The following is a 26,415-nucleotide window of genomic DNA, read 5'->3' on the forward strand; positions in this document are numbered from 1 at the left end:
CTGCTGTTTTCCACCCATTCCTGCTGTTTTTTCCCATTCCTGCTGTTTATTTGGAATTCCTGGAGGGTTTTTTTTTCCCATTCCTGCTGTTACTTTCCCATTCCTGCTGTTTGTTTGCAATTCCTGCTGTTTAATTATTTGCAATTTCTGCTGTTTATTTATTTGCCATTCCTGCTGTTTTCCCCCCATTCCTGCTGTTTTTTCCCATTCCTGCTGTTTATTTATGTCCCATTCCTGCTGTTTCTCTGCCATTCCTGCTGTCTGCATTCCTGTTTCCTTCCCAGAGTGTGGGTTGGACAAATCCCCTGACCCAGGGCCCGGCCAGGAGGGTCCTGCTGCCCCTGGGTGCCTCAGGATCCCCCATTTGGGATCCCCCTGGCAGGTTTTGGGATCCTCCATCCATCCAGGCAGTTTTTGGGATCCTTCCCAGGCAGTTTTTGGGATCCCTCATCCTGTCAGTTTTTGGGATCCCTCATCCTGTCAGTTTTTGGGATCCCCATCCAGGCAGTTTTTGGGATCCTCCATCCTGTCAGTTTTTGGGATCCCCATCCAGACAATTTTTGGGATCCCCCATCCATCCAGGCAGTTTTTGGGATCCTCCATCCATACAGGCAGTTTTTGGGATCCCCCATCCAGGCAGTTTTTGGGGTCCCATCCTGTCAGTTTTTGTGCAGTTTTGGGGTCCCTCCCTGTCGGTTTTGGGATCCCATCCAGGCAGTTTTTGGGATCCCCATCCAGGCAGTTTTTGGGATCCTCCATCCTGTCAGTTTTTGGGATGCCCATCCAGGCAGTTTTTGGGATTCTCCATCCTGTCAGTTTTTGGGATCCCCATCCAGGCAGTTTTTGGGATCCCCCATCCATCCAGGCAGTTTTTGGGCAGTTTTAGGGTCCCTCCCTGTCAGTTTTGGGATCCCTCATCCTGTCAGTTTTTGGGATCCCATCCAGGCAGTTTTTGGGATCCCCCATCCAGGCAGTTTTTGGGGTCCCATCCTGTCAGTTTTTGTGCAGTTTTGGGGTCCCTCCCTGTCGGTTTTGGGATTCCATCCAGGCAGTTTTTGGGATCCTCCATCCTGTCAGTTTTGGGGTCCCTCCCCGTGGGTTTTGGGGTCCCTGGCAGGGCTCACAGGGTCTGCCAGCGGTGCTTGTGGAAGGCGCTCTCCAGGAACGTGGCCAGCTTCTCACAGTCATCCTGAAACCCAACAGGGACAATCCTCCCGTGCCTGGGGTGCCCCAAATCCCCCAAATCCCCCAAAAATCCCCCAGCCCCACCCTGAGCTGCCCCTGTGCTGGGCAGGGCTGGAAAACTGGGAACAGGAGGGGAGGGGAGGGGGAGGGGAGGGGGAGGAGAGCTGGGGAAGGGTCTGGGGGAGCTGAGGAAGGGTCTGGGGAGGTGGGGAAGGGGCTGGGGGAGCTGGGGAAGGGTCTGGAGCCCCAGGAGGGGCTCAGGACATGGGGAAGGGGCTCAGCCTGGAGCAAAGGAGGCTCAGGGGGAATTTCTGGCCCTGCAGGGGGGGGAGGGGATATGGGATCAGGGACAGGGGGAACAGCCCAGGGGGATCCTGTGAGAATCCCTCTCTGATGTCACCGTGTGCCATCACTCAAGGATCTCGGGGATCTTTCCTACAATCAATGATTCTGTGGCTCCTGAATGAGGAATCAGCCTCCTCCCCTCAGGGCTCATTAATGTCCAGCTAATTAACATGAGCCACAAAGGGAGCAGAACTCCCAGCCTGAGCTGGAGGAGCTCTGGGGCTGGGGACAAGGGGTTGGGGACAGCAGGGACAGGATTTGGGGACAGGATTTGGGGACAGGAGAGCAGGGACAGGATTTGGGGACAGGATTGGGGACAGCAGGGACAGGATTTGGGGACAGGATTTGGGGACAGGAGAGCAGGGACAGGATTTGGGGACAGGATTGGGGACAGCAGGGACAGGATTTGGGGACAGGATTTGGGGACAGGAGAGCAGGGACAGGATTTGGGGACAGGATTGGGGACAGCAGGGACAGGGTTTGGGGACAGGATTTGGGGACAGGGTTTAGGGACAGGATCAGGATCTGGGGACAGGATTTGGGGACAGGATTTGGGGACAGGAGGGACAGGGTTTGGGGACAGGATTGGGGACAGGATTGGGGACAGGATTTGGGGACAGGATTTGGGGACAGGATTTAGTGACAGGATTTAGGGAGAGCAGGGACAGGATTGGGGACAGGATTGGGGACAGGATTGGGGACAGGATTTAGGGACAGGGTTTGGGGACAGCAGGGACAGGGTTTGTGGACAGGATTTGGGGACAGGATTTGGGGACAGGATTTGGGGAGAGCAGGGACAGGGTTTAGGGACAGGATTGGGGACAGGATTGGGGACAGCAGGGACAGGATTTGGGGACAGGATTTGGGGACAGCAGGGACAGAGTTTTTTGGGGACTCACCTCATGGATAAATCCATAATGCACCAGCTCCGTGGCCAGATCCTTGGAGTTATCAGCTGCAGAGACAGGAGCAGCACAGGGTGAGCACAGACACAGCTCCTGGCCTGGGCACCAGGGGAGCAGGGACCCCAAAAGCAGCCAGGGCAGCCCCACTGGGAAAGGATTTGGGGTTGGTTTGGCTCAGCAGGGAAACCCCAGCACAGGCCCCACAAGGGCTGGGAAAGGAGCAGCTCCCAGCACAATCCCCAATTTTGGGAGGGAATTTGGGCCACTGGGGGTCCTGTGGGAATGGAGCTCTGGGATCACCCCTGAACCAGTGTGGGGGAAAGGGAAAAGGGAAAAGGAAAAAGGGAAAGGGAAAAGGGGAAGGGAAAAGGGAAAGGGAAAAGGGGAAGGAAAAAGGGGAAGGAAAAAGGGGAAGGAAAAAGGGGAAGGAAAAAGGGGAAGGAAAAAGGGGAAGGAAAAAGGGGAAGGAAAAAGGGGAAGGGAAAAGGGGAAGGAAAAAGGAGAAGGAAAAAGGAAAGTAAAAAAGAGGAAGGGAAAGGAAAAAAGGAAAGAAAAAATGGAAAAGAGAAAGTGAAAAGGGAAAAAAAGGAGAGGAGAGAAGGAAAAGGAAAAGGAAAAGGAAAAGGAAAAGGAAAAGGAAAAGGAAAAGGAAAAGGAAAAGGAAAAGGAAAAGGAAAAGGAAAAGGAAAAGGAAAAGGAAAAGATGCACATACTGGGCAGCAGGTCGTAGCTGAGCTGTCGGTGCAGTTTGTCCTCCAGGATCAGCAGCAATGTGAGCTGGGGAGAGGAGAGTCTGAACATCCCAGTGCTCCAAAGGGACTGGGAGCTCTGGGCTGGACTGGGAGCTCTGGGATGGACTGGGAGCTCTGAGATGGGACTGGGAGCTCTGGGCTGGACTGGGAGCTCTGGGATGGGACTGGGAGCTCTGGGATGGGACTGGGAGCTCTGGGCACGGACTGGGAGCTCTGGGATGGACTGGGAGCTCTGGGCACAGACTGGGAGCTCTGGGCATCACAGGGATGTGGCAGCCCAATTCCCCAATCCCATTTCCCATTCCCATTTCCCCAATCCCAATCCCCCAGCCCCAATCGCTCAACCCTGTTTCCCAATCCCATTTCCTCCAATCCCATTTCCCAATCCCAATCCAAATCTCCCAATCCCATTTCCTCCAATCCCATTTCCCAATCCAATCCAAATCTCCCAATCCCATTTCCCCAAATCCCCTTCTCCAATCCCAATTCCCCAATCCCATTTCCCAGCCCCATTTCCCCAATCCCATTTCCCTGCCACATTTCCCCCAGCCCCAATCCCTAAATCCCAATTGCTCACCCGTTTCTCAATCCCATTTTGTAATCGCAATCCCAATTCCCTCCCCATTTCCCAATCCAAATCCCATTCCCAGCCCCATTTCCCATTCCCAATTCCCATTCATATTACCCATTCCTATTTCCCCAGCCCCATTCCCTAATCGAAATCCAAATCTCCCAATCCCATTTCCCCAATCCCATTCCCCAATCCCAATTCCATTTCCCAATTCCATTTCTCAATTCCATTTACCAATCCCATTTCTCCAGCCCCATTTCCCAATCCCAATTCCCCCCATTTCCCAATCCCATCCCCATTTTTCGCAGCCCCAATCCCAGCAGGCTGTGCAGGGCAGGATCCCAATCCCCATCCCCATTCCAATCCCAATCCCAATCCTAATGCCCATCCCGATCCTCATCCCCATCCCCATTCAATCCAATCCCAATCCCCATCCAATCCCCATCCCTATCCCCATCCCAATCCCAATCCCAATCCTGATCCAATCCCCATCCCAATCCCCATCCCAATCCCAATCCCAATCCCCCCCAATCCCAATCCCAATCCCCACCGCAATCCCAACCCCTATCCCAATCCTGATCCAATCCTCATCCCAATCCCAATCCCAATCCAGATTCCGATCCCAATTCCGTTCCCCATCCCCATCCCAATCCCCATCCCAATCACAATCCCAGTCCCAATCCCCATCCCAATGCCCACCCCAATCCCAATCCCGTTCCCAATCCCAATCCCAATCCCGCTCCAGCTGCTCACGTGCCACTGGCTCTTGTCCTCGTTGAGCTCCATGTTGCACTGCATCTGCACCACCTGGAACAGCAGGGCCAGATTCCCATGGAACCCCAAACCCTGCTGGGTTCAGAATCCCCAAATCCTGCTGGGGCTGGAACCCCAAATCCTGCTGGGTTCAGAATCCCCAAATCCTGCTGGGCTGGAACCCCAAATCCTGCTGGGGCTGGAACCCTCAAATCCTGCTGGGGCTGGAATTACTCCTGAATTTGGAATTCCGACTGGGTTTGAAATTCCTACTGAATTTGGAATTCCTATGGAATTATTTGGGATTCCTGCTGCATTTGGAATCCCTGCTCAAACCCGTCCCTGCTCTCCCCGCTCTCCCCTGGGCCGTGTCTGGCAGCAGAGCTGGGATGGAGCTGCCCCACCCCAATTCCTGTCCCCAATTCCCAATTCCTGTCCCCTGTTCCCAGTTCCTGTCCCCAGTTCCCAATTCCTGTCCCCAATTCCCATCCCCAATTCCTGTCCCCTGTTCCCAATTCCCGTCCCCTCTTCCCAATTCCCAGTTCCCGTCCCCAATTCCCAATTCCCATTCCCAATTCCCGTCCCCTGTTCCCACTTCCCAATTCCCGTCCCCAATTCCCAATTCCCATCCCGAATTCCCATCCCCAATTCCCAATTCCTCTCTCCAGTTCCCAATTCCCATCCCCAATTCCCAATTCCTCTCCCCAATTCCCAATTCCCTCCCCCCGCTCACCTGCCCTGGCCTCACCTTCCTGGTCTCCACGTCGAAGGGCTCTGGCGTGGGAGTTTTGGCTTTTTGGGGATCCTCCTGGGGCTGGGACAGGGCCCGGGGCAGGGCCAGGGGCCGGGAGACAGCAAAGTTCATCAGGGGGTAAATCCCATTCCTGGGAAAGGGAGGGAAGAGCTGGATCCATCCCAGAGGGAATGGGGACAGCTGGAGATGGGAACTGGGACTGAGAAAAGGGATGGGACAGGGATGGGAACGGGGATGGGAACGGGGATGGGAACGGGGATGGGAACGGGGATGGGAACGGGGATTGAACAGGGATGGGAACGGGGATGGGAACGGGGATGGGAACGGGGATGGGAACGGGGATGGGGAACGGGGATGGGAACGGGGATGGGAACGGGGATGGGAACAGGGATGGGAACGGGGATGGGAACGGGGATGGAACAGGGATGGGAACAGGGATGGGAACAGGGATGGAACAGGGATGGGAACAGGGATGGGAACAGGGATGGGAACAGGGATGGAACAGGGATGGAGCAGAGATGGGAACAGGGATGGGAACAGGGATGGAACAGGGATGGGAACGGATTGAACAGGGATGGAACAGGGATGGGAACAGGGATGGGAACAGGGATGGGAACAGGGATGGGAACAGGGATGGGAACAGGGATGGAGCAGGGATGGAGCAGGGATTGAACAGGGATGGGAACAGGGATGGGAACAGGGATGGGAACAGGGATGGGAACAGGGATGGGAACAGTTCCCCAATCCCGGGGACACTGTGCACAGCAGGGACACTCCCTGTCCCCCCCACCCCCCACCCCAGGGTATCACACAGATCCAGCTGCTCCCACCCACCTGACATCCTCCAGGAACTTGTCGAGCTCCAGGAAGGAAACCTCGGAGTACCTGGGCAGGGATCAGCACAGGAGGGGTCAGGGGGGGAGGGGCTGCGCCCACGGCACCAGGAGCTGCAGGCTGGGGGCTCCAGACCCTCCTCATCTTCATCCCCATCTTCAACCTCACCCCCATCCCCATCCCCATCCCCATCCCCATCCCCATCCCATCCTCACCCTCATCCCCATCCTCATCCCCACCCCCATTCCATCCCCACCCCCTCCCCCTCCTCACCTCCACTGCACCCCCGGCCGTCCCTCCCTGCGGATCTCGGCCATCACCATGTTCAGGTCCAGCTGTTTGATCTTCTCCTCCACCACGTTCTCAGGCATCAGGTCTGGCACAGGTCACTCAGGGTCACCCAGAGGTCACCCAGGGGTCACTCAGGGTCCCCCAGGGGTCACTCATGGGTCACTCAGGGGTCACTCAGGGTCCCCCAGGGGTCACTCAGGGTCCCCCAGGGGTCACTCCCCCTGCACTCACACTGGTGGTTGATGAAGCAGTGCGCCGCCAGCAGTTTGAGCGAGTGCACCTCGAACAGCACGCGGTGGAACAGGAGGCTGTTCGCCGTCGGCCGCCGCTCGGGGTTCAGCGTCAGGCAGGACAGGATGAACTCCTGTGCGGGAATTACAACCAGGAGTAACCCAGATTTACACCCAGGAGAGGATTTACACCCAGGAGTAAGGCAGGAGTAACTCCCCTCACCCTCATGTTGGGATCATCCAGCGAGTGCCGCGCCCGCGCGATCGCCTCCTCTGACACCCGCGTGTCCCCGTTGGTCTGGATCTCCAGCACGGCCATCTGGGGGGACAGGGACACTGCTGGGGGCTCCTGGGGACACCCCAGAGAGGGGACAGCCCCAGATAGGACAGGAACAATGCTGGGGGCTCCTGGGGACAGCCCCGGACAGGACAGGGACAATGCTGGGGGCTCCTGGGGACAGCCCCAGACAGGACAGGGACAGGGACACTGCTGGGGGCTCCTGGGGACACCCCAGAGAGGACAGGGACACTGCTGGGGGCTCCTGGGGAAACCCCCAGACAGGACAGGGACAGTGCTGGGGGCTCCTGGGGACAGCCCAGAGAGGGGACAGCCCCAGACAGGACAGGGACAATGCTGGGGGCTCCTGGGGACAGCCCCAGACAGGACAGGGACAGGGACACTGCTGGGGGCTCCTGGGGAAACCCCCTGAGAGGGGACAGCCTGACAAAGGGACACTACTGGACAGGGACAGGGACACTGCTGGGGGTTCCTGGGGACAGCCCTGGACAGGGGACACTCTCGGAAAGGGGACACCCTGACAAAGGGACACTTCTGGAAAGGGGACACCCCCAGACAAGGGACACTCCTGGGGAGGGGGTGCCCTCAGACATGGGACACCCCAACAGAGGGACACCCCCAGAGAGGGGACAATCCAGGACAGGGATACCCCTGGATAGGGGACAGCCCCAGAAAAGGGACCGCCCCCAGTCAGTCCAGGGACAAGGGACACTCCCAAACAGAGGACACGCCTGGAGAGGGACAACACTGGACAGGGACACCCCAGCAAAGGGACACTCCTGAACATGGACACCCTTGGATTGGGGACAGCTCCAGAAAAGGGACACCCCTAGACAGGGAGCCCCTGGACATGGGACACCTCAACAAAGGGACACTCCCAGAGAGGGGACACCTTTTGACAAGGGACATCTCTGGAAAAGGGACACCCCCAGACAAGGGACACTCCCATTTCCAGGATTCCCCCATTCCCAGGTTCCCCCCATTCCCAGGGTCCCCCCATTCCCTGTTCCCCCATTCCCAGGGTCCCCCCATTCCCTGGTCCCCCATTCCCAGGTTCCCCCCATTCCCTGGTCCCCCATTCCCAGGTCCGTTCCCTCCTCACCTCCAGCGCGCACATCCCAAAGGAGAAAATGTCCACGGCCGTCCCGTCAGCCCTCTCTGCAACAGGGACAGGAGAGATCACCTGGATACTTCACCTGGTTATCCCACCTGAGAGATCACCTGAGAGCTGAGCTCACCTGGATACCTCACCTGGTTATCCCACCTCAGAGCTCACCTAGGAGCTGACCTGGATATCCCACCTGAGATCCCACCTGAGAGCTCACCAGTCCTCACCTGTTCTCATCTGCAGGCCCCCCGTTCCAGTTCCCCATCCCCATTCCCATTCTCCCTTCCCCATTCCTGTTCCCATCCCCATGCACCGTTGTCGCTGTTCCCATTCCCATTCCCCATCTCCATTCTCATTCCCATTCCCCGTTCCAAATCCCATTCCCCTTCCACATTCCCCATTCCCAGTTCCCTATTCCCATTCCCCACACCATTTCCCATCCCAATCCCCATCCCCACTGTCCCCAATGTCCCCAATGTCCCCGTTGTCCCCATTGTCCCCATTGTCCTGATGGTCTCCACTGTACCCATTGTCCCCACTGTCCCTGTTGTCCCCATTGTCCCCACTGTCCCCATTGTCCCTGTTGCCCCACTGTCCCCATTGTCCCCATTGTCTCCATTGACCCCAGTGTCCTCATTGTCCCCGTTGCCTCATTGTCCCTGTTGTCCCTGTTGTCCCCGTTGTCCCCAATGTCCTCAATGTCCCATTGTCCCCATTGTCTCCATTGTCCCCAGTGTCCCCGTTGCCTCCGTTGTCCCCAATGTCCCCAATGTCCCCGTTGTCCCTGTTGTTCCATTGTCCGCATTGCCCCCATTGTTCCCATTGTCCCCACTGTCCCCAATGTCCCTGTCCCCCACTCACGTCCGTACTCCGGCGGGAAGAAGTGCAGGTTCCGCAGCTCCTCGCGCTCGATGCGGATCGGACTGCGCAGATCGTCCGGCAGTGCTGGGGAGGGCAGGGTCACTGGGGGGCACTGGGGGGCACTCAGGGGTCACACACAGGTTACTCAGGGGTCACAGGTCACTCACAGGTCACTCAGGGGTCACTCATGGTCACTTGGATCACTCACAGGTCACTCAGGGTAACTCAGTGGTCACTAAGGTCAGTGAAAGTCACTGAGGGTCACTGAGGGTCACTCAGGGGTCACTCAAGTCACTCATAGATCACTCAGAGTCACTCGGGGTGACTCAAGGGTCACTGAGGGTCACTCAGGGGTGACTCAAGGGTCACTGAGGGTCACTCAGGGGTCACTCAGGTCACTCAGGGGTGACTCAAGGGTCACTGAGGGTCACTCATAGATCACTCAGAGTCACTCAGGGGTGACTCAAGGGTCACTGAGGGTCACTCAGGGGTCACTCATAGATCACTCAGAGTCACTTGGGTGACTCAGGGGTCATTGAGGGTCACTGAGGATCACTCAGGGGTCACACACAAGTTACTCAGGGGTCACTCACAGGTCACTCCCAGGTCACTCAGGGGTCACTCACAGGTCACACACGGGTTACTTAGGGGTCACTCACCGTTGGCAAACACCCGGTGCCAAACTGCCGGGTGGGGCAGCAGAAGAGGACAGAGGAGAGGATCAGTGACACCGAGGTTGGCACCCCAAAAACAGACCCACAACTTTCGGGGGCCCCCCAGACTGCCCAACCCCCTCTGGACCCCCTGGGCCCCCCAGAACCCCCCGACCCACCAGAGCCCCCAGACCCCTCTGATCCCCCAAACCCTCCAGATTCCCCCAGTTCCCCAGACCCCCCTAGATCCCCAAGACACCCCCAGACCCCCCTAGACCCCTCTGACCCCCAAGACACCCCCAGACCCCCTTGAACCCCTCTGACCCCCCAACCTCCCTGATCCCCCTGGTCCCCCAGGCCCCCTGAAACCCCCAGACCCCCTGAACACCCCAAAACCCCCCAGACCTCTCTGATGCTCCAGATCCCCCAGACCCCCCCAGACACCTCTGACCCCCCCACACCCCCCAGACCCCCCAGACCCCTGTGACCCCCCCAGACCCCCGTGACCCCACCGGAGCCGATCTTGATGAGCCCGTTGTGCTGGATGAAGATGGTGTCGCTGGTCAGGTTGCCGTGGATGATGGGGGGCTCACAGGAGTGCAGGAAGCTGGGGGGGCACAGGGGGGTGTCCCGAGCGCAGCCCCCACTCCCTGCACCCCACAGGGCAGGGCAGGGAGCCAGGGGAGCCTCACCTGAGAGCAGAGAGGATCTGGGTGCACCAGCGCTTCCAGGCCTGGGGACAGGAAAGGGACAGAGAGGGGACAGGAAAGGGACAGAGAGTGGACAGGAAAGGGACAGAGTGGGGACATCATCACCTGGATCATCCCCCAGGTCCCTCACACCAGCCCTGAGCCAGTGTCACCCACCCACCACAGCCACTCCCACCTTGGGGTCACTCAGGGGTCACTCAGGGGTCATTCACTGGGCCAGTGTCACCCACCCACCACAGCCACTCCCACCTCGAGGCCACTGGGATCCAGTCTGGGCTCTGCTGTGACCCAGGGAACAACAGCTCCCCCCTGCTGTGGACCCCAGATCCCCTCCCCAGGCCAGAGCCCCCAGCCAGGACCCCTGAAGTGCCCCAAGGACCCCAGACCCACAGCTAGGACCCCCCAGCTGCCCCAGGTTCTCACCCGGGCGTTCATGGCCTTGTGGTTCTTCTTGGTTTTCTTCAGGAACTGCTTGAGGCTCCCCGAGGAGACATACTCGGTGATGAAGATCACCTGGGGGGCAGGGCCAGCTCAGAGCCACGGGGAGAGGGGGAGGATGAGCAGGGTGAGGAGGATGAGGAGGAAGGTGAGGATGAAGATGAGTATAAGGAGCAGAGCTGGAGTCCCCCCTGCCCCCCAGGTCCCCTACCCGTGCCTTGGAGTCCTTCACGTCCAGCCAGTACTTGTGGAGCTTCACAATGTTGGGGTGATCCACCAGCACCAGCTGCTCAAACATGGTCTTGATCTTCTCCTGGGGGCACCCAGAGCACAGGTGAGGGGGATGGGGCAGGACAGGTGAGGGGAAGGTCCTGGGATGGAGCAGGGCACCCCAAGAGCTGGGGGTGGCACAGGGACACTGGGCTGGGGTCCCAAGGGGGTCTCTGGGAGGGAGAAGCTGAGGAAGGAGCGGTGCCAGGGGACAGGGACAGGGGGAGTGGCCCATCCTGCCCCACCCAGGGGTGTGGCTCTCAGGGCTCACCTGCCCCACCCAGGGGTGTGGCTCTCAGGGCTCACCTCGTGGGCTTTGAACGCTTTCTTGTCGGTGAAGAGCAGCTCGTTCCACACCACCTCCACGCCCTCCTCGGTGTCCATGGCCAGGAAGGTGCTCTGGATGCCGGGCATGTTCCCCTGGTTCACCTGGGCACGGGGCAGCAAGCATTGATGGGGGGCTGAGGGAGGGGTGGCACTGCCAGCTCACCCAGAAAATCCTTCGTATTCCCTCTCTGGCACGGAAACATCCTGGCCAGACCTCCCTGGTTAAAGGGAAGTTTTTCCACAGGTATTTCTGGGAGCTCAGAGTCTCTGAGCACATGAGCCCACGTTTTTGGGAGGTGCCACACGGCACAATCACCTCGGTGTCATTGTCACAGCAGCGAGTGACCGACAGCGACACTTCCCAGAGTCAGGGCATAAATAAAGAAAGAGAAAATAACAAAAGCAGCAGCCTGAAACCCGACTCCTGCCCGGGGACAGCAGAGGCTCCGTGCTCTTACAACACTCCCTGCCACGGCTGCACGGCGCTGTCTTACCAAACAAAATAAATTCCAAAAAGCTTTTTTTGGAACGAAGGTCCCTGGAGCGGGCAGGGAAGAGGCTCTGGCTGGGAACTGGAGCCACCCCCACACTGTGCAGGGAAAAGTGAAGCTCTGGACGAACCCCAGCCACCCCATCACCCTATCACCCCTGAGGAGCCGGTGCAGGCACAGCACCTGGGGAAGCACTTCCCACCCCACACAGCCCCAGCCCAGGAGCAGCGTGGAGCAGCTGTGCAGGTGTCACCCCTGCAGGTGTCACCTCTGCAGGTGTCACCTCTGCAGGACCCTCCCGGTCCCCAGAGCAGCCACGTGCTCCAGGAGTCACCTCCAGCCCAGGTAAAACCTCCAAGGCACCCCAGGACAGGGCTCCAGCCTCCCTCCCAGCACTGCTGCCCGACTCCCTGCATCCCGACCCTTCCTATCCCAAAATATCCCTGCTGGAGCAGGACTGCAGCCCCCAGCTGCTCCTGCCCCTCCTGTGGGGCTGGGGGCTCCAGGCTGGGCTGTGCCAGTCCGAGCAGGGGCACAGTGCCCACCCCACCTGCCATGGGTGGAAAAGGGGGAATGTTCTGACTTCTGGGGCAGGTACGTGATGTGCTGGGGCTGGGGATTGGGGCTCAGCCCTCTGCTGGGGCTCAGCAGCTCATCCTGCTGCTGGAGACAGCCCCACTCCTGGGGTTTATCCCACTGCCCAGGTTTGGGGTTTATCTTGCTTCAGGGGTTCATCCCACTGCCTGGGTTTGGGGTTTGTCCCACTGTTGGGGTTCATCCCAGTGCCTGGGTTTGGGGCTGATCCCACTGCTGGTGCTTGTCCCATTGCTAGGGCTCATCCCAATGCCCACGTTTGGGATTTATCCTGCTGCAGGGGCTGATCCCACTGCCCAGGTTTGGGGCTCATCCCACTGCCAGCACTGGTCCCTGCAGGGCTCAGGGCAGCTGTGGGCACTCAGCACCCCCAGCTCATTAGCAGGGCAATCAGCACCCCCAGCTCATTAGCAGGGCACGCCCAGCAGTTCTCAGCCCAGCTCGTGCTGCAGCCACACAAAGCACCCCTGTTTCTGCTGCTGCCCGGCACAGGCTCTGCACTAAGCCCAGCATGGACGGTGAGGGGCTTAGCCACAGCTTTCCCAGTGATCCCAGTGAATCTAGCGATCCCAGTGATCCCAGCAATCCCAGTGATCCCAACAATCCCAGTGATGCTTGTGATCCCAGTGGTCCCTGTGATCCCAATGATCCCAGTGATTCTAGTGATCCCAACGATCTCAGTGATCCCAGTGATTCCAGCGATTCCAGTGAACCCAGTGATCCCAACAATCCCAGAGACCCCAGTGATCCCAGCAATCCCAATGAACCCAGTGACCCAAATGATCACAGTGATCCCAACGATCCCAATGATTCCAGTGATCCCAGTGATTCCAGCGATTCCAGTGAACCCAGTGCACACACAGCCAGGGTGGGGACCACAGAATCACCCTGGAATCACCGCCCTTTGGGTTGGAGGGACCCTAAAGCCCATCTGGTCCTGGTGACGCCCAGCAGGAGGTGTTCCCCCAGCTCCAAGAAGCTGCTCTGTGAGCCCGAGGTTCTCGGGTTTGGGCAGTGGCTCTGCCAGGACTGAGAGGCTCCGGAACGTGACGGGGAGGAGGAACCTCCCCCGCCCGGCACGGACACGAACGTGCTCTGGCTTGTGCTGGGTGAGAACAAAGCTGATCCCCAGCAGCTGCTCCCGCTCCCAGCCCCGGCCTGGCCTCCATAAATAAATAAACGCGGAAGTTTCCGCACAGCCTGACTGGGACAAAAGGCAGTGGCGCAGGTCTCCGTGGTCTGTCGCCCGTGGTCTGTCGCCCGTGGTCTATCACCCGTGGTTTATCACCTGTGATTTATCCCTGTGGTTTATCTCCCCTGTGATTTATCCCTGTGGTTTATCTCCCCTGTGGTTTATCCCCCGTGGTTTATCACCTGTGATTTATCCCCGTGGTTTATCTCCCCTGTGGTTTATCCCCCCTGGTTTATTTCCCCTGTGGTTTATTTCCAGTGATTTATTCCCCATGGTTTATCTCCCATAGTTTATCCCCCGTGGTTTATTTTCCCCCATGGTTTATCCCCTGTGATTTATCCCCCATGGTTTATCCACTGTGATTTATTCCCCCATGGTTTATCCCCATGATTCATACCCCCATAGTTTATCCCCCTGGTTTATCCCTGTGGTCTCTCTCCTGTGGTTTATCCACCATGGTTTTGTCACCTCTTATCCCCCCATGGTTTATCCCCCTGTCATTTATCCCCTGCGGTTTATCACCCGTTATTTCCCGTGATTTATCCCCGTGGTTTATCCCCCTTTTTTTTATTTTCTGTGGTTTGTCCCCCATGATTTATCCCTGTGGTTTCTCCCCTGTAGTTTGTCCCTGTGATTTATCCTCCATTATTTCCTGTGGTTTATCCCCCATTATTTCCCACTGTCTATCCCCCATGGTTTATCCCCATGGTTTATCCCCTGTGATTTATCCCTCATGGTTTTCCCCCCATGATTTATCCCTGTGGTTTATCCCCCATGGTTTATTTCCCATGATTCATCCCCCATGAGTTATCCTCTGTTATTTCCCTTGGTTTATATCCCGTTATTTTTCATGGTTTATGCCTGTGGTCTCTCCCCCATGATTTAGCCTCTGTTGTTTATTTCCCATGGTTTATCCCCTGTGATTTATCCCCGTGGTTTATCCCCCATTGTTTCCCGTGATTTCTCCCCCATGGTTTTATTTCTCGTGGTTCATCCTTCCTTATTTCCTGTGGTTTATCCCCCATGGTTTCTCCCCCATGATTTCTCTCCCATGGTTTATCCCCCATGGTTCATCTCCCATGGTTTATCCCTGTGGTCTCTCTCCCATGGTTTATCCCGCCCTCATGGTTTATTTCCTGTGGTTTATCCCCTGTGGTTTTATCCCCCGTGGTTCCTCCCACCTGGTTTATCCCCTGTGGTTTCTCCCCCCTGGTTTATCCCCTGTGATTTCTCCCCCCTGGTTCCTCCCCCCTGGTTTATCCCCTGTGGTTTATCCCCCATGGTTTGTCCCCCTATGGTTTATTCTTCATGATTTATCCCCCATGATTTGTCACCCATTGTTTATTTCCTGTGGTTTATCTCCCATGGTTTATTTCCCGTGCTTTATCCCCCATGGTTTATTTCCTGTGGTTTATCCTCCATGGTTTTATCCCCTGTGATTTCTCCTGCATGTTTTCTCCTCCATGATTTCTCCCCCATGGTTTATCCCCCATGATTTGTCCCCCATAGTTTATTTCCTGTGGTTTATCCCCCATGGTTTATCCCTCATGGTTTATTTCCCATGGTTTATCCCCCATGATTTGTCCCCCATGGTTTATTTCCCGTGGTTTATCCCCCGTGGTTTATCCCCCATGGTTTATTTCCCATGGGTTTTCCCCATGATTTGTCCCCCATGGTTTAGCCTGCGTTATTTCCCATTATATGATTTATCCCATGTGGTTTATCCCCCGGGTTATCCCCCCTGGTTTATCCCCATGGTTTATTTCCTGTGGTTTATCCCCCTGTTTTTTATCCCCCGGGTTATCCCGTGCTCCTGCCAGCCCCGGGCGCTGCCCGGTGAGCCCCACGCGGCTCCAGCCGGGCCGGGGAGGCTCCGCCGAGCCAGAGAGTGCTGGGAGCGGGGCCAGGCCGGGTTCCCAAAGCTCGGGTTGCAGCTTCCCATCAATCGCTCCCTCCTGGGCTTTTCTTGGCAGCGAGGGCTGAGGCAGGCCCGGGAAGGGCTGGGGGCTGGGGGAGCAGCTGGGGGATGGGGACACTGTCACCGTGTGCTGGAGCTGGGGGACAGGGACACTGTCACTGTGTCACCTTGTCCTGGGGGACAGGGACACTTGTCACCGTGTGCTGGGGGCTGGGGCTGCTGGCACCCATGTCCTCCCAAAATTCCTGAATTCGTGTCCCCCCAAACCCCGTGACCCCCACACCCCGTGTCCCCCCAAAACCCGTGTTCCCTCACACCCCGTGTCCCCCCAAAATTCGTGTCCCCTGGCCCTGTCTGAGGCTGTGTCCCCCCACACCCCGTGCACTCCCACACCCCGTGCCCCCTGGCCCTGCCCCAGGCCGTGCCCCTCTGTCCCCGGGCGGGGCAGGGGTGGATGTCGCAACACAGAAATCGCTTCAGAAAACACGGAAGGGAAAAAAAAACGAGCTGAGAGGGCTGAGGCCCCATCAGGGACACCTGGGCTGTGCCCTGCAGGTCCCCAGGGCTCGGGGATGGGGAGTGGCAGCACGGGGCTGGGGACACTCAGGGATGGGACACTCAGGGATGGGGACACTCAGGGATGGGGACACTCGGAGATGGGACACTCGGGGCTGGGGACACTCGGGGCTGGGGACACTCAGGGTTGGGGACACTTGGGGCTGGAGACACTCAGGGATAGGGACACTCGGGGCACAGGGCAGAGCAGCCCAGCCCTGTGGCTGTGCCAGACAAACCTGTTCTGTCCCTGCCACCCTGTCCCACACCCAACAGCACGGAAGGGAAAATATTTAGATTCCAGTGAAGCATTTGATGCTGTGTGTCACAAAGCCACCAGCTCAGCACTAGCTCAGCCCCGTGCCAAACAGGGGGCACAGGCTGAGCTCCCCCTGCCACAGAATCACCAAATGCCAGGATGGGACCTTAAAGCTCAGCTGATCTCACCCCTGCCATGGCAGGGACACCTTCACCAGCCCAGGGTGCCCCAAGCCCCATCCAGCCCAACCCTGGACACTGCCAGGGATCCAGGGCAGCCCCAGCTGCTCTGGGAATTCCATGGCAACACCTCCCCACCCTCCAGGGAGGAATTCCTTCCCAAAATGCCATCCCAGTGTCCAGCCCTGCTCTCTGGCAGAGGGCACTGGCCATGCCCAGGAGATTCCTGCCTGGTAGCACCAGAGCAGAGGGGGGCCTGAAATCCCAGCAGGGATCCTCAGCAGGATCTGGAGCAGGGATCCTCAGCAGGATCCTCAGTAGATCGTCAGCAGGATCTGGAGCAGGGATCCTCAGCAGGATTTGGATCAGGGATCCTCAGCAGGATCTGGATCGGGGATCCTCAGCAGGATCTGGAGATGGAATCCTCAGCAGGATCCTCAGCAGGATTTGGAGCAGGGATCCTCAGCAGGATCTGGATCAGGGATCCTCAGCAGGATCTGGATCAGGGATGCTCAGCAGGGATCCTCAGGAGAAACTGGAGCAGGGATCCTCAGCAGGATCCTCACCACAATCCTCAGTAGAATCTTGAGCAGGGATCCTGAGCAGGATCTGGATCAGGGATCCCAAAAGGATCCTGAGCAGGGATCCCAAGAAGGATCTGGAGCAGAGATCCTGAGCAGGGATCTTGAACAGGATCTCGAGTAGGAATCCTCAGCAGGGATCCTCATCAGGATCTCAAGCAGGACCTGGAACAGGGATCCCAAGCAGGAATCCTCAGCAAGATCCCAACAGCATCCAGCATAGGGATCCTCAACATGGATTCCAAGAAGGATCTGGAACATGGATCCCAAGCAGGGATCCTTGAGGATGGTGCTTGAGGCTGCCCCAGGGCTGGCAGGGATGTGCCCAGGGCTCACAGCCTCTCTCTGTGCCCAGGGCTCACAGCCTCTCTCTCTCTCTGTGCCCAGGGCTCACAGCCTCTCTCTCCTCTGCCCTTCTCTCAGCAAACACTGAGCTCCCTGTTCTCCTGGAGGAAGGCACAGAGGAGGATCTGAGTATTTTTCCACTGCCCAGAGCAGAGCCAGGAGAGTCCAGCGTGGGGCAGGATCAGGGCTGGTGTTTCCTGGGCGAAGCTGCTCCCTGCACAGCCTGGAGAGAGGTTTGCTCCAGGCCCAGGCTCTGCACGGCCCCAGGGGGGACACAAACCTGGGGACACCCAGCCCTGGGGGGGGACACAAACCTGGGGACAGCCAGCTCTGGGATACCCTGTGCCCATCCCATGGTTACCCTCTGCCATCCCATGGGATGGAACCAGGAATTCTGTGCTGGATGGGGATGGGATAAACGAGTTGGAACCAGGAATTCTGAGCACAACAGGGATGGGATAAAGAAGCTGAGACCAGGAATTCCTCACAGAATGTGGATGGGATAAAGGAGCTGGAACAGGAATCCTGTGCAGGATGTGGATGGGATACAGGAGCTGGGAACAGGAATTCCTCACAGAATGTGGATGGGATAAAGGGGCTGGAACCAGGAATCCCTCACAGAATGTGGATGAGATACAGGAGCTGGAACCAGGAATTCCTTACAGAATGTGGATGGAATAAAGGAGCTCTAAACAGGAACCCCTCACAGAATGTGGATGGGATACAGGAGCTGGAACCAGGAATCCGTCACAGAATGTGGATGGGATACAGGAGCTGGAACCAGAAATCCCTCACAGAACGTGGATGGAACAGGAATCCGTCACAGAATGTGGATGGAATAAAGGGGCTGGAAAAGGAATCCCTCACATAATGTGGATGGAATAAAGGGGCTGGAACAGGAATCCCTCACAGAACGTGGATGGGATGCAGGAACGTGTCCCTGCAGGACAATCTCAAGTTGCTGCGCTGCAGCCTGGAGCCGGCTGACGTCAGCCCCTCCCCAGCAGCCAGAACAAGGCTGGGGATTGTTGTGAGATCCCCCAGGATTAAAGGCTCGGTGAAACGCTGAACGAGGCACGGGCAGAGCGGCCCCGCTCCACCCACAGCCCCGGGAGGGCTGGAGAACCGGCCCAGCCCCGGCTCGTTCCCTGGCAGAGCCCCGAGCCCGTGCGGGGACAGAGCTGCACTGTCTGTCCAGAGACTTTATCCGTCAGCTTCCCACCAAACACAGCTCCTGTCGGCTTATCCTTAAACACAAATCCCAAAAACCCTGCTCGGAGCACAGGCAGGGGGGAGCCTTCACTGTCCTCAAGCACAGGACATTAACCCCAAACTCCTGGATATCAACCCCAAACTCCTGGATATCAACCCCAAACCCCTGGATATTAACCCAAAACTCCTGGATATCAACCCCAAACACCTGGATATCAACCCCAAACTCCTGGATATTAACCCCAAACCCCTGGATATCAACCCCAAACTCCTGGATATCAACCCCAAACTCCTGGATATCAACCCCAAACCCCTGGATATTAACCCCAAACTCCTGATATCAACCCCAAACCCCTGGATATCAACCCCAAACTCCTGGATATCAACCCCAAACTCCTGGATATCAACCCCAAACTCCTGATATTAACCCCAAACCCCTGGATATCAACCCCAAACTCCTGGATATCAACCCCAAACTCCTGGATATTAACCCCAAACTCCTGGATATCAACCCCAAACTCCTGATATTAACCCCAAACTCCTGGATATCAACCCCAAACTCCTGGATATCAACCCCAAACTCCTGGCTATCAACCTAAAACTCCTGGATATCAACCCCAAACTCCTGGATATTAACCCCAAACCCCTGGATATTAACCCCAGACTCCTGGCTATCAACCCGAAACTCCTGGATATTTGCCAAAATTCTTGCCTATTAACCCTAAATTCTTGGCCAGCGTCCCAAATTCTTGAATATTAACCCAAAAACCTTGGAAGTGCAGCTGTGAGATCAGCTGAGCTCAGCAGGGTCGCCCCAAAGTCACCCAGCAAAGTTCGCCCGCGGCTGAGAGAAGGGGGCAGGGAGAAAAAATCGGCAGGAAAAGAAGGAGCCGAGTCCCCCAGCTGATCCCCCCGCGCCGGAAAAGCTCCTCACACCCCGTGCCCGGATCCCGGGGGATGGCTGGCAACAAAGCAGCCTTTAAAAATAAAAATAAAAATAAAAATAACCGCGAGGCAGATATTGCTCGGCTGGAGCCGTCCCAAACCATCGGGCTCGGCACTGCCACTGCAGCCCGGTTCATGCCTAAAAATGGGAACCGCGCTCCTCCGGGATTCCTGAGCTCCCTCTGCTTTTCCAGGCTTTGTTCCCATTCGCTGCTGGCCGGGAACCCGCAGCAACACCCCCGAGCTCCCCTCCCGCCGGGATTTTACCATCCCGATTCTCCTCAAACGCTGCTTCAGCATTTCCTCCCGGCCTTCACGAGCCGGTTTCGCTTCGTTCATTCCGCTGGATCAGTTAAATTCGGAGTTGGGACTGGAGAATCCCGGGATGGGGGCGGGGGAGGGATCGGCGAGATCTCCCCGGGGATTCTCCCCAAAAATTCTCTCCAGGGATTCTCCTGTGGATCCTCCAAAAAATTCTCCCCAAAAGTTCTCCCCATGGATTCTCCCTATGGATTCCCCCCATGGATTCTCCCTATGGATTCTCTCCAGGGATTCCCCCCATGGATTCTCCCCAAAAATTCTCTCCAGGGATTCTCCCCAGGGATTCTCTCCAGGGATTCTCCCCAGGGATTCTCCCCAAAAATTCTCTCCAGGGATTCTCCCCAAAAATTCTCTCCATGGATTCTCCTCATGGATTCTCCCCAGGGATTCTCTCTGATAAACCACAGTGATCCCAGCATAGGGATAAATAGGTATAAAAATGATCACAAATAGGAATAAATGGGCACAAAAAGGATCATAAATAGGGATATATAGGTATGAAAAGGATCCTAAATCAGCAGAGAAGGTTGGGAAGGTTTTTCCTGGGGGCAGGGCAGGCCCAGCACAGCCCTGTGTGTAAAACAAGCTGCAGTCCTTGTGCCCACACCATCCACTAAATTTAATTTCTCACCTTTCAGCCTGCAGAAGCGCAGAACTGGGGAAAGGTTTGGGTTGGAAAAACCTCTGAACCCAGTGAGTCCATCGTGTCCCTGAGCCACACCCCCGGGGATGTTAAACTCCCAAAATCCCACCCAAGGCTGTTTGCCCTTGCCCTGTCCCATTCCCTGGGAGCAGATCCCGACCCCACCTGGCTGCACCCCCCATTTCTGAGCTGTGCAGAGTCAAAGGAGCCCCCTGAGCCCCCCGGGAATTCCAGGCTCAGCTTCAAGCTCTGCTCCCCAAAAACCACAGACCCGGCTCAGCCCTGCAGGTCTGACAAAAGCAAAGCAGGGAAATGCAGAATGGAATGGATGTTCAGGACAGGGAGGGGACAAACCCCAGGAGTGCTGAGAGGAGAGGGAATGCCGTGCTCAGCTCCTTCCTGCACGTCACTGAGCATCTGGGAGTCTGCACAAACACACAGAAACTTCCTGCACTCGGCACTCAGGAGCCTTCCTGCCACTGCAGCTCTCCTGGAACAGCTGCAACAGCTGCCCTTGGAAGGGCTGAGCCACCCTTGAAAGAGCAAAGCCACATCTGGAAGGGCAAAGCCACCCTTGGAAGGCTGAGCCACATCTGGAAGGGCTGAGCCACCTCTGGAAAGGCTGAGCCACATCTGGAAAGGCAAAGCCACCCCTGAAAGGGCAAAGCCACCCCTGAAAGGGCAAAGCCATCCTTGGGAAGGTAAAGCCACCCCTGGAAAGGCTGAGCCACACCTGGAAAGGCAAAGCCACATCTGGAAGGGCTGAGCCACCCTAGTAAAGGCTGAGCCACACCTGGAAAGGCAAAGCCACATCTGGAAAGGCTGAGCCACATCTGGAAAGGCAAAGCCACCCTTGAAAGAGCAAAGCCACCCCTGGAAAGGCTGAGCCACATCTGGAAGGGCTGAGCCACCCCTGGAAAGGCTGAGCCACATCTGGAAGGGCAAAACCACCCCTGGAAAGGCAAAGCCACATCTGGAAAGGCTGAGCCACATCTGGAAGGGCAAAGCCACATCTGGAAAGACAAAGCCACATCTGGAAGGGCAAAGCCACCCCTCAGGAATTCTCCAGCCCCTTCCCCATTTCCCTCAGGAATTCTCCAGCCCACTGATAATTTGAGAAATATAAACATATTATAAATATTACAATTTGGTTTGAAGGAAAGGCGAAGTACTGATAATAAACCTGCGAGGCATAAATTTCCATGCTTCTTTTTTATGGAAATTGAAAACTTGTTAATTCATCATGAGGGCATTGCAAAGGCTAAAAGCTGGGTTTTTTTTTAAATAATTAACTATAGAAAATTACAACTCAATGTTGATATTTGGATAAATTTGGACATCGTAGCCCCACACTGCGGGACTGACCCAGGGCACAGCTCAGCTCCCCACACCAAAACCCGGGTCCCTGTGTGATAATTGATAAAAAAATTCGTGTTAATCATAAAAGTACTGGGGTTTGCATAGACCAGAATACTTGGGTCTGAAATGAGGCATGACACTAAAGAAAGGAAAATATATTATTAAATCATTCTGTTTTAAATCCCCCTGTTAAGAATATTATGTTTCTAAATAAATTGTATCTACTGACAGCTTGCAAAACAAGGCAAACAAATCCTGCAAAATCAGGTTTCTGCCTTCGTGTGATCAATTGCAGCCTATCCCTGAGACCAGACTGCCTGACTTCTCCTTATCTACCAAGACCAGAGGTTATCTGTGGGACTTGACAAATTTTCTAGAGACTCACGTCGTCCAGCGATCCCACGGACCACCACTGCTTACCTGGCAGAATTATGACAGCAAAAAAATAACAATTATTGATGACTACAAGGAAACCATGCTAGAAAGGGAGATACAAAGCAAATTTCGTGGAGCATGGAGTGGGCAGTGACCCCTCTGCCTCCCCAGCGCTGGTGGCTCTGTCTGGATAAAATACAGCAATCGAAATTCTGCTAAATATTTGTAAATATTTGTTTCTCATTTATAATACCTGCACGGAGCAACCCCAGACATGGGCACGGGCTGGGATCGGCTCCCCACACCCGGCACGGGCTGGGATCGGCTCCCCACACACAGCACGGTGGGATCGGCTCCCCACACAGAGCACAGGGTGGGATCGGCTCCCCACACCCGGCACAGGGTGGGATCGGCTCCCCACACCCGGCACAGTGGGATCGGCTCCCCACACACAGCACGGTGGGATCGGCTCCCCACACACAGCACGGGGTGGGATCGGCTCCCCACACCCGGCACGGGCTGGGATTGGCTCCCCACACACAGCACGGGCTGGGATCGGCTCCCCAAACACAGCACGGGCTGGGATTGGCTCCCCACACACAGCACGGGCTGGGATCGGCTCCCCACACCCGGCACGGGCTGGGATCGGCTCCCCACACACAGCACGGTGGGATCGGCTCCCCACACACAGCATGGGGTGGGATCGGCTCCCCACACACAGCACGGGGTGGGATCGGCTCCCCACACACAGCATGGGGTGGGATCGGATCCCCACACCCGGCACGGGCTGGGATCGGCTCCCCACACACAGCACGGTGGGATCGGCTCCCCACACACAGCATGGGGTGGGATCGGCTCCCCACACACAGCACGGGGTGGGATCGGCTCCCCACACACAGCATGGGGTGGTATCGGCTCCCCACACCCGGCACGGGCTGGGATCGGCTCCCCACACACAGCACGGGGTGGGATCGGCTCCCCACACCCGGCACGGGCTGGGATCGGCTCCCCACACACAGCACGGTGGGATCGGCTCCCCACACACAGCACGGGGTGGGATCGGCTCCCCACACCCGGCACGGGTTGGGATCAGCCCGGGCGCACCTGGGCACAACGAGCCCGCACCGGGCTCCCCGCACCGAGAGACGGCGAGCTTGGCACAAAACACCGAGACGATGCGAGCTCGGCTTTTCCTAGCGGCACAAAATACCGAGACGATGCGAGCTCGGCTTTTCCTAGCGGCACAAAACCCCGCAAGGAGAGCTCGGCACAAAACACCGAGCCAAGGTGAGCTCGGCTTTCCACACCGGCACAGAGAATCGAGACAAGGCGAGCTCAGCTTTTCATAGCGGCACAAAACACCGAGCCAAGGCGAGCTCGGTACAAAACACTGAGCCAAAGCGAGCTCGGCTTTTCATAGCGGTACAAAACACTGAGACGAGGCGAGCTCGGTACAAAACACCGAGCCAAGGCGAGCTCGGCTTTCCTCCCCGGCACCCCCGGCCCAGGGAATGCCCGAGCTCGGCTCCCCGGCCCCGGGGACTCTCTCCCCGCGGAGCCGCTCCCTGCATCGCCCTCCGGCCGCGGCCATCGCGGGCATCCCCAGCTCGGGGACTGCGCGATGGGCGAGGGTCGCGATTGCTCAGCTCGGAGCTCCGCAGGGCCCGGCGGCCGCGTCCCTATCCCCATCCCCATCCCCATTCCCCGCATTCCCATCCCTATTCCCCGGCAGCCTCATCCCCATTCCCCGGCAACCTCATCCCCATTCCCCGGCAACCTCATCCCCATTCCCCGCATTCCCATCCCCATTCCCGGCCTGCCCGCGCTCCATGGCCGCCCTTTTCGCCTTCCCGTCCCACCTGCTCGCGGCGCTTCTGCCAGCGGCCGCACGGACTCTCCTCCAGCACCTCGCTCTCCTCCTCGCTCTCCTCCTCCTTCTCCTGCGCCAGCCGCGCGTCCGGCTCGGGCACCGCCATCCCGGCGGCGAACCGCGTTGTGCGGGGCTGTGCGGGGCTTTTCCGAGCTGTGCCGGGCTGTACCGGGCTGTGCCGAGCTGTGCTGAGCCGGGCTGTGCCGAGCTGTGCTGAGCTGTGCCGAGCTGTGCTGAGCTGTGCCGAGCTGTGCCGAGCTCTAGTCCGACCCGATCCGCTTTGATCCGATCCGCTCCGACCCGATCCGCTCCGCTCCGCTCCGACCCGAACCGCTCTGAATCACGTCGAGCCGAGCTGATGCAGCGCCGAACCGAACCAAGCTGATCGGACCCGAACCTCCCGGACCGCAGCAGCCCCGCACGGCCCCGCACCCCCCGAGCCCCGCCGCGTTCTGCCGGTGCCGCGCGGGGCCGGCCCGGGCTCGTCCCGCCCCGCTCCGGACGTGCGGCCGCGCACGCCCCGCCCCGCCGGGAGGGGCCCCGAAAAACCTGAAATCCCGAAAACCCGAAACAGCGAAACACCGAAACCCCGAAATTCCGTAACCCCGAAATCCCGAAACCCCAAAACCCGAAACACCGAAATCCCGAAACACCGAGACCCCGAAATTCCGAAACCCTGAAATTCCGAAACCCCGAAACCCCGAAACCTCGAAACCCCGAAATCCCGAAACACCGAAATACCGAAACCCCGGGATCCCCGGAACCCCCGCACCCCGCCCGGTTCGTGTCCCCCTGTCCGGGCCCCCCCAAAACTCCGGGCCGGCCCCCACCCGGTGCCCAGCAGATGTTTTCATTCCGCTGGGAAGTCTCTGGCTCGTTCGATGGTTTTTTGTTGCTTTTTTTTTTGCTTTTTCTGGCAGTCTCCAGTTACTTTTAGCGCGACCGTTCTCGTCCCACCCTGTTCCGTGCCTCACTGGCGCCGGGCTGGCTTCGGGCACGTCCTCCCCCTCAGCCTGTGGCTGCTGTGGCGAACCGAGGGGCCAGCGAGGGTGGCTGCGGGCCAGGGGAGGTGACACAGGCAGCGCACACCGGGTATGGCACAGACACCGCCTGGGGACAAGGGAACAGGAGGAGTTTGCTGGTGTGGACCACCTGGGGTCCTGCTGGGCCACCATCGGGTTCTGCTGGGCCACCACCGGGTCCTGCTGGGCCACCACTGTGTCCTGTTGGCCCACCACCGGGTCCTGCTGGGCCACTGACCCGGGTAAATGGAGCCCTGGCACTCTGAGCCCACTCTGAGTCCCCGCTGTCGGTGACCCCAAGCTGGCCCTGGCAAAGCCCCCCCTGTCATTGTCACCCCCTGGGCCACCGCCAGGTGCCCCCCCGTGCCCGGTGGCCACCAGGGTCACCTTGTGGCGCGTGTGCCAGCCAGGCTGGGAAGGAATCAGCCCGGCTCTTATCGCGGCGAAAGCTGGCGGGGAGTTCAAGGGCAGAGAATGGAATTGTTTAAACCAAACACAAACCGCGCCCCGGCCCTGCCCTGGGGCTGCATCTTCACAGCCCCGGGCCACTCCCAGCCTGGGCAGGCTCCTGCTCGCCCCCGGGCCAGCTCCTGCCTGTGGCCACCATCTCCTGTCCGGGGCCACCAGCTCCTGTCCGTGGCCACCAGCTCCTGTCAATGGCCATCTCCTGTCCGTGGTCATCTCCTGTCCGTGGCCACCAGCTCCTGCCTGTGGCCACCATCTCCTGTCCGTGGCCACCATCTCCTGCCTGTGGCCACCATCTCCTGTCCGGGGCCACCATCTCCTGTCCATGGCCATCTCCTGTCCGTGTCCATCTCCTGTCCATGGCCATCTCCTGTCCGTGGCCATCTCCTGTCCGTGGCCATCTCCTGTCCGTGGCCACCAGCTCCTGTCCATCTCCCAGTGATGGACACGGGGATGGACATGGGGGTGTGGGATGGACACTGGGATGGACACGGGGATGGACACGGGGGTGTGGGATGGACACGGGGGTGTGGGATGGACACCACTCAATTCCTGCTTTGTCTCGGTCTCTGCTGTTCTCCCTCAGAGCCAGGATTAACAAACGCACGAAGGAAACGGATTTTCTCGTGTTGGGTTGTTTATTGAATTTATCCAAAGGTACAGAGAGTCCAGCAGCACTTCCAGCTACTGCAGCAGTGAGGAAGATGGAGACAGATCCAGCTTAGAGCCAAACACCCATTAGAGAATTAACATCTGTATTATTTATACTTTTAATTAATAACCAAATTCCCATAACGCTGACCG

General features: G+C 57.8%; 2 protein-coding genes across 3 annotated transcripts in view; both read right to left on the reverse strand.

Annotated features, from left to right (window-relative positions):
• Window positions 1–1,100: 1,100 nt before the first annotated feature.
• NRBP2 (nuclear receptor binding protein 2) lies at window positions 1,101–24,327 on the reverse strand. Of its 2 annotated transcripts, XM_079301842.1 has the most exons (18): window positions 24,114–24,326; window positions 11,265–11,387; window positions 10,900–11,001; window positions 10,674–10,763; window positions 10,233–10,273; window positions 10,053–10,147; window positions 9,547–9,570; window positions 8,888–8,971; window positions 8,021–8,076; window positions 6,844–6,939; window positions 6,622–6,754; window positions 6,373–6,475; window positions 6,100–6,150; window positions 5,260–5,395; window positions 4,512–4,565; window positions 3,149–3,212; window positions 2,430–2,485; window positions 1,101–1,189 (listed from the first exon to the last, which is right to left on the reverse strand). In XM_079301842.1, exons 1-18 carry the CDS (start codon window positions 24,228–24,230, stop codon window positions 1,121–1,123), a joined length of 1,494 nt encoding a protein of 497 aa, XP_079157968.1. In that variant the 5' UTR covers window positions 24,231–24,326; the 3' UTR covers window positions 1,101–1,120. The 2 variants fall into 2 exon arrangements, with proteins under 2 accessions (XP_079157968.1, XP_079157969.1); XM_079301843.1 differs by lacking the exon at window positions 4,512–4,565 and having other exon boundaries at window positions 24,114–24,327.
• Window positions 24,328–24,384: 57 nt separating this feature from the next.
• EPPK1 (epiplakin 1) overlaps window positions 24,385–26,415 on the reverse strand; it is a gene marked incomplete at both ends in the record, with an annotated part of 31,585 nt that continues 29,554 nt past the window's right edge. The window contains 2 exons of the mRNA XM_079299559.1: window positions 24,385–24,673; window positions 25,277–25,347. Coding sequence (XP_079155685.1) covers window positions 24,385–24,673; window positions 25,277–25,347 — 360 coding nt within the window. The remainder of the gene's footprint in view (window positions 24,674–25,276; window positions 25,348–26,415) is intronic.

This window comes from Erithacus rubecula, assembly GCF_903797595.1.
Source record: "Erithacus rubecula genome assembly, chromosome: 3".
In the NCBI taxonomy this organism is placed as follows: Eukaryota; Metazoa; Chordata; class Aves; order Passeriformes; family Muscicapidae; genus Erithacus; species Erithacus rubecula.

Coding starts and splice junctions, on each gene's coding strand:
- NRBP2 (XM_079301842.1), bottom strand. CDS start 24,230: ATGGCGGTGCCCGAGCCGGACGCGCGGCTGGCGCAGGAGAAGGAGGAG. Junction 6,755..6,843: donor TGGATGATCCCAACATGAGG/GTGAGGGGAGTT, acceptor ATTCCCGCACAG/GAGTTCATCCTGTCCTGCCT. Junction 5,396..6,099: donor AAGTTCCTGGAGGATGTCAG/GTGGGTGGGAGC, acceptor TCCCTTTCCCAG/GAATGGGATTTACCCCCTGA.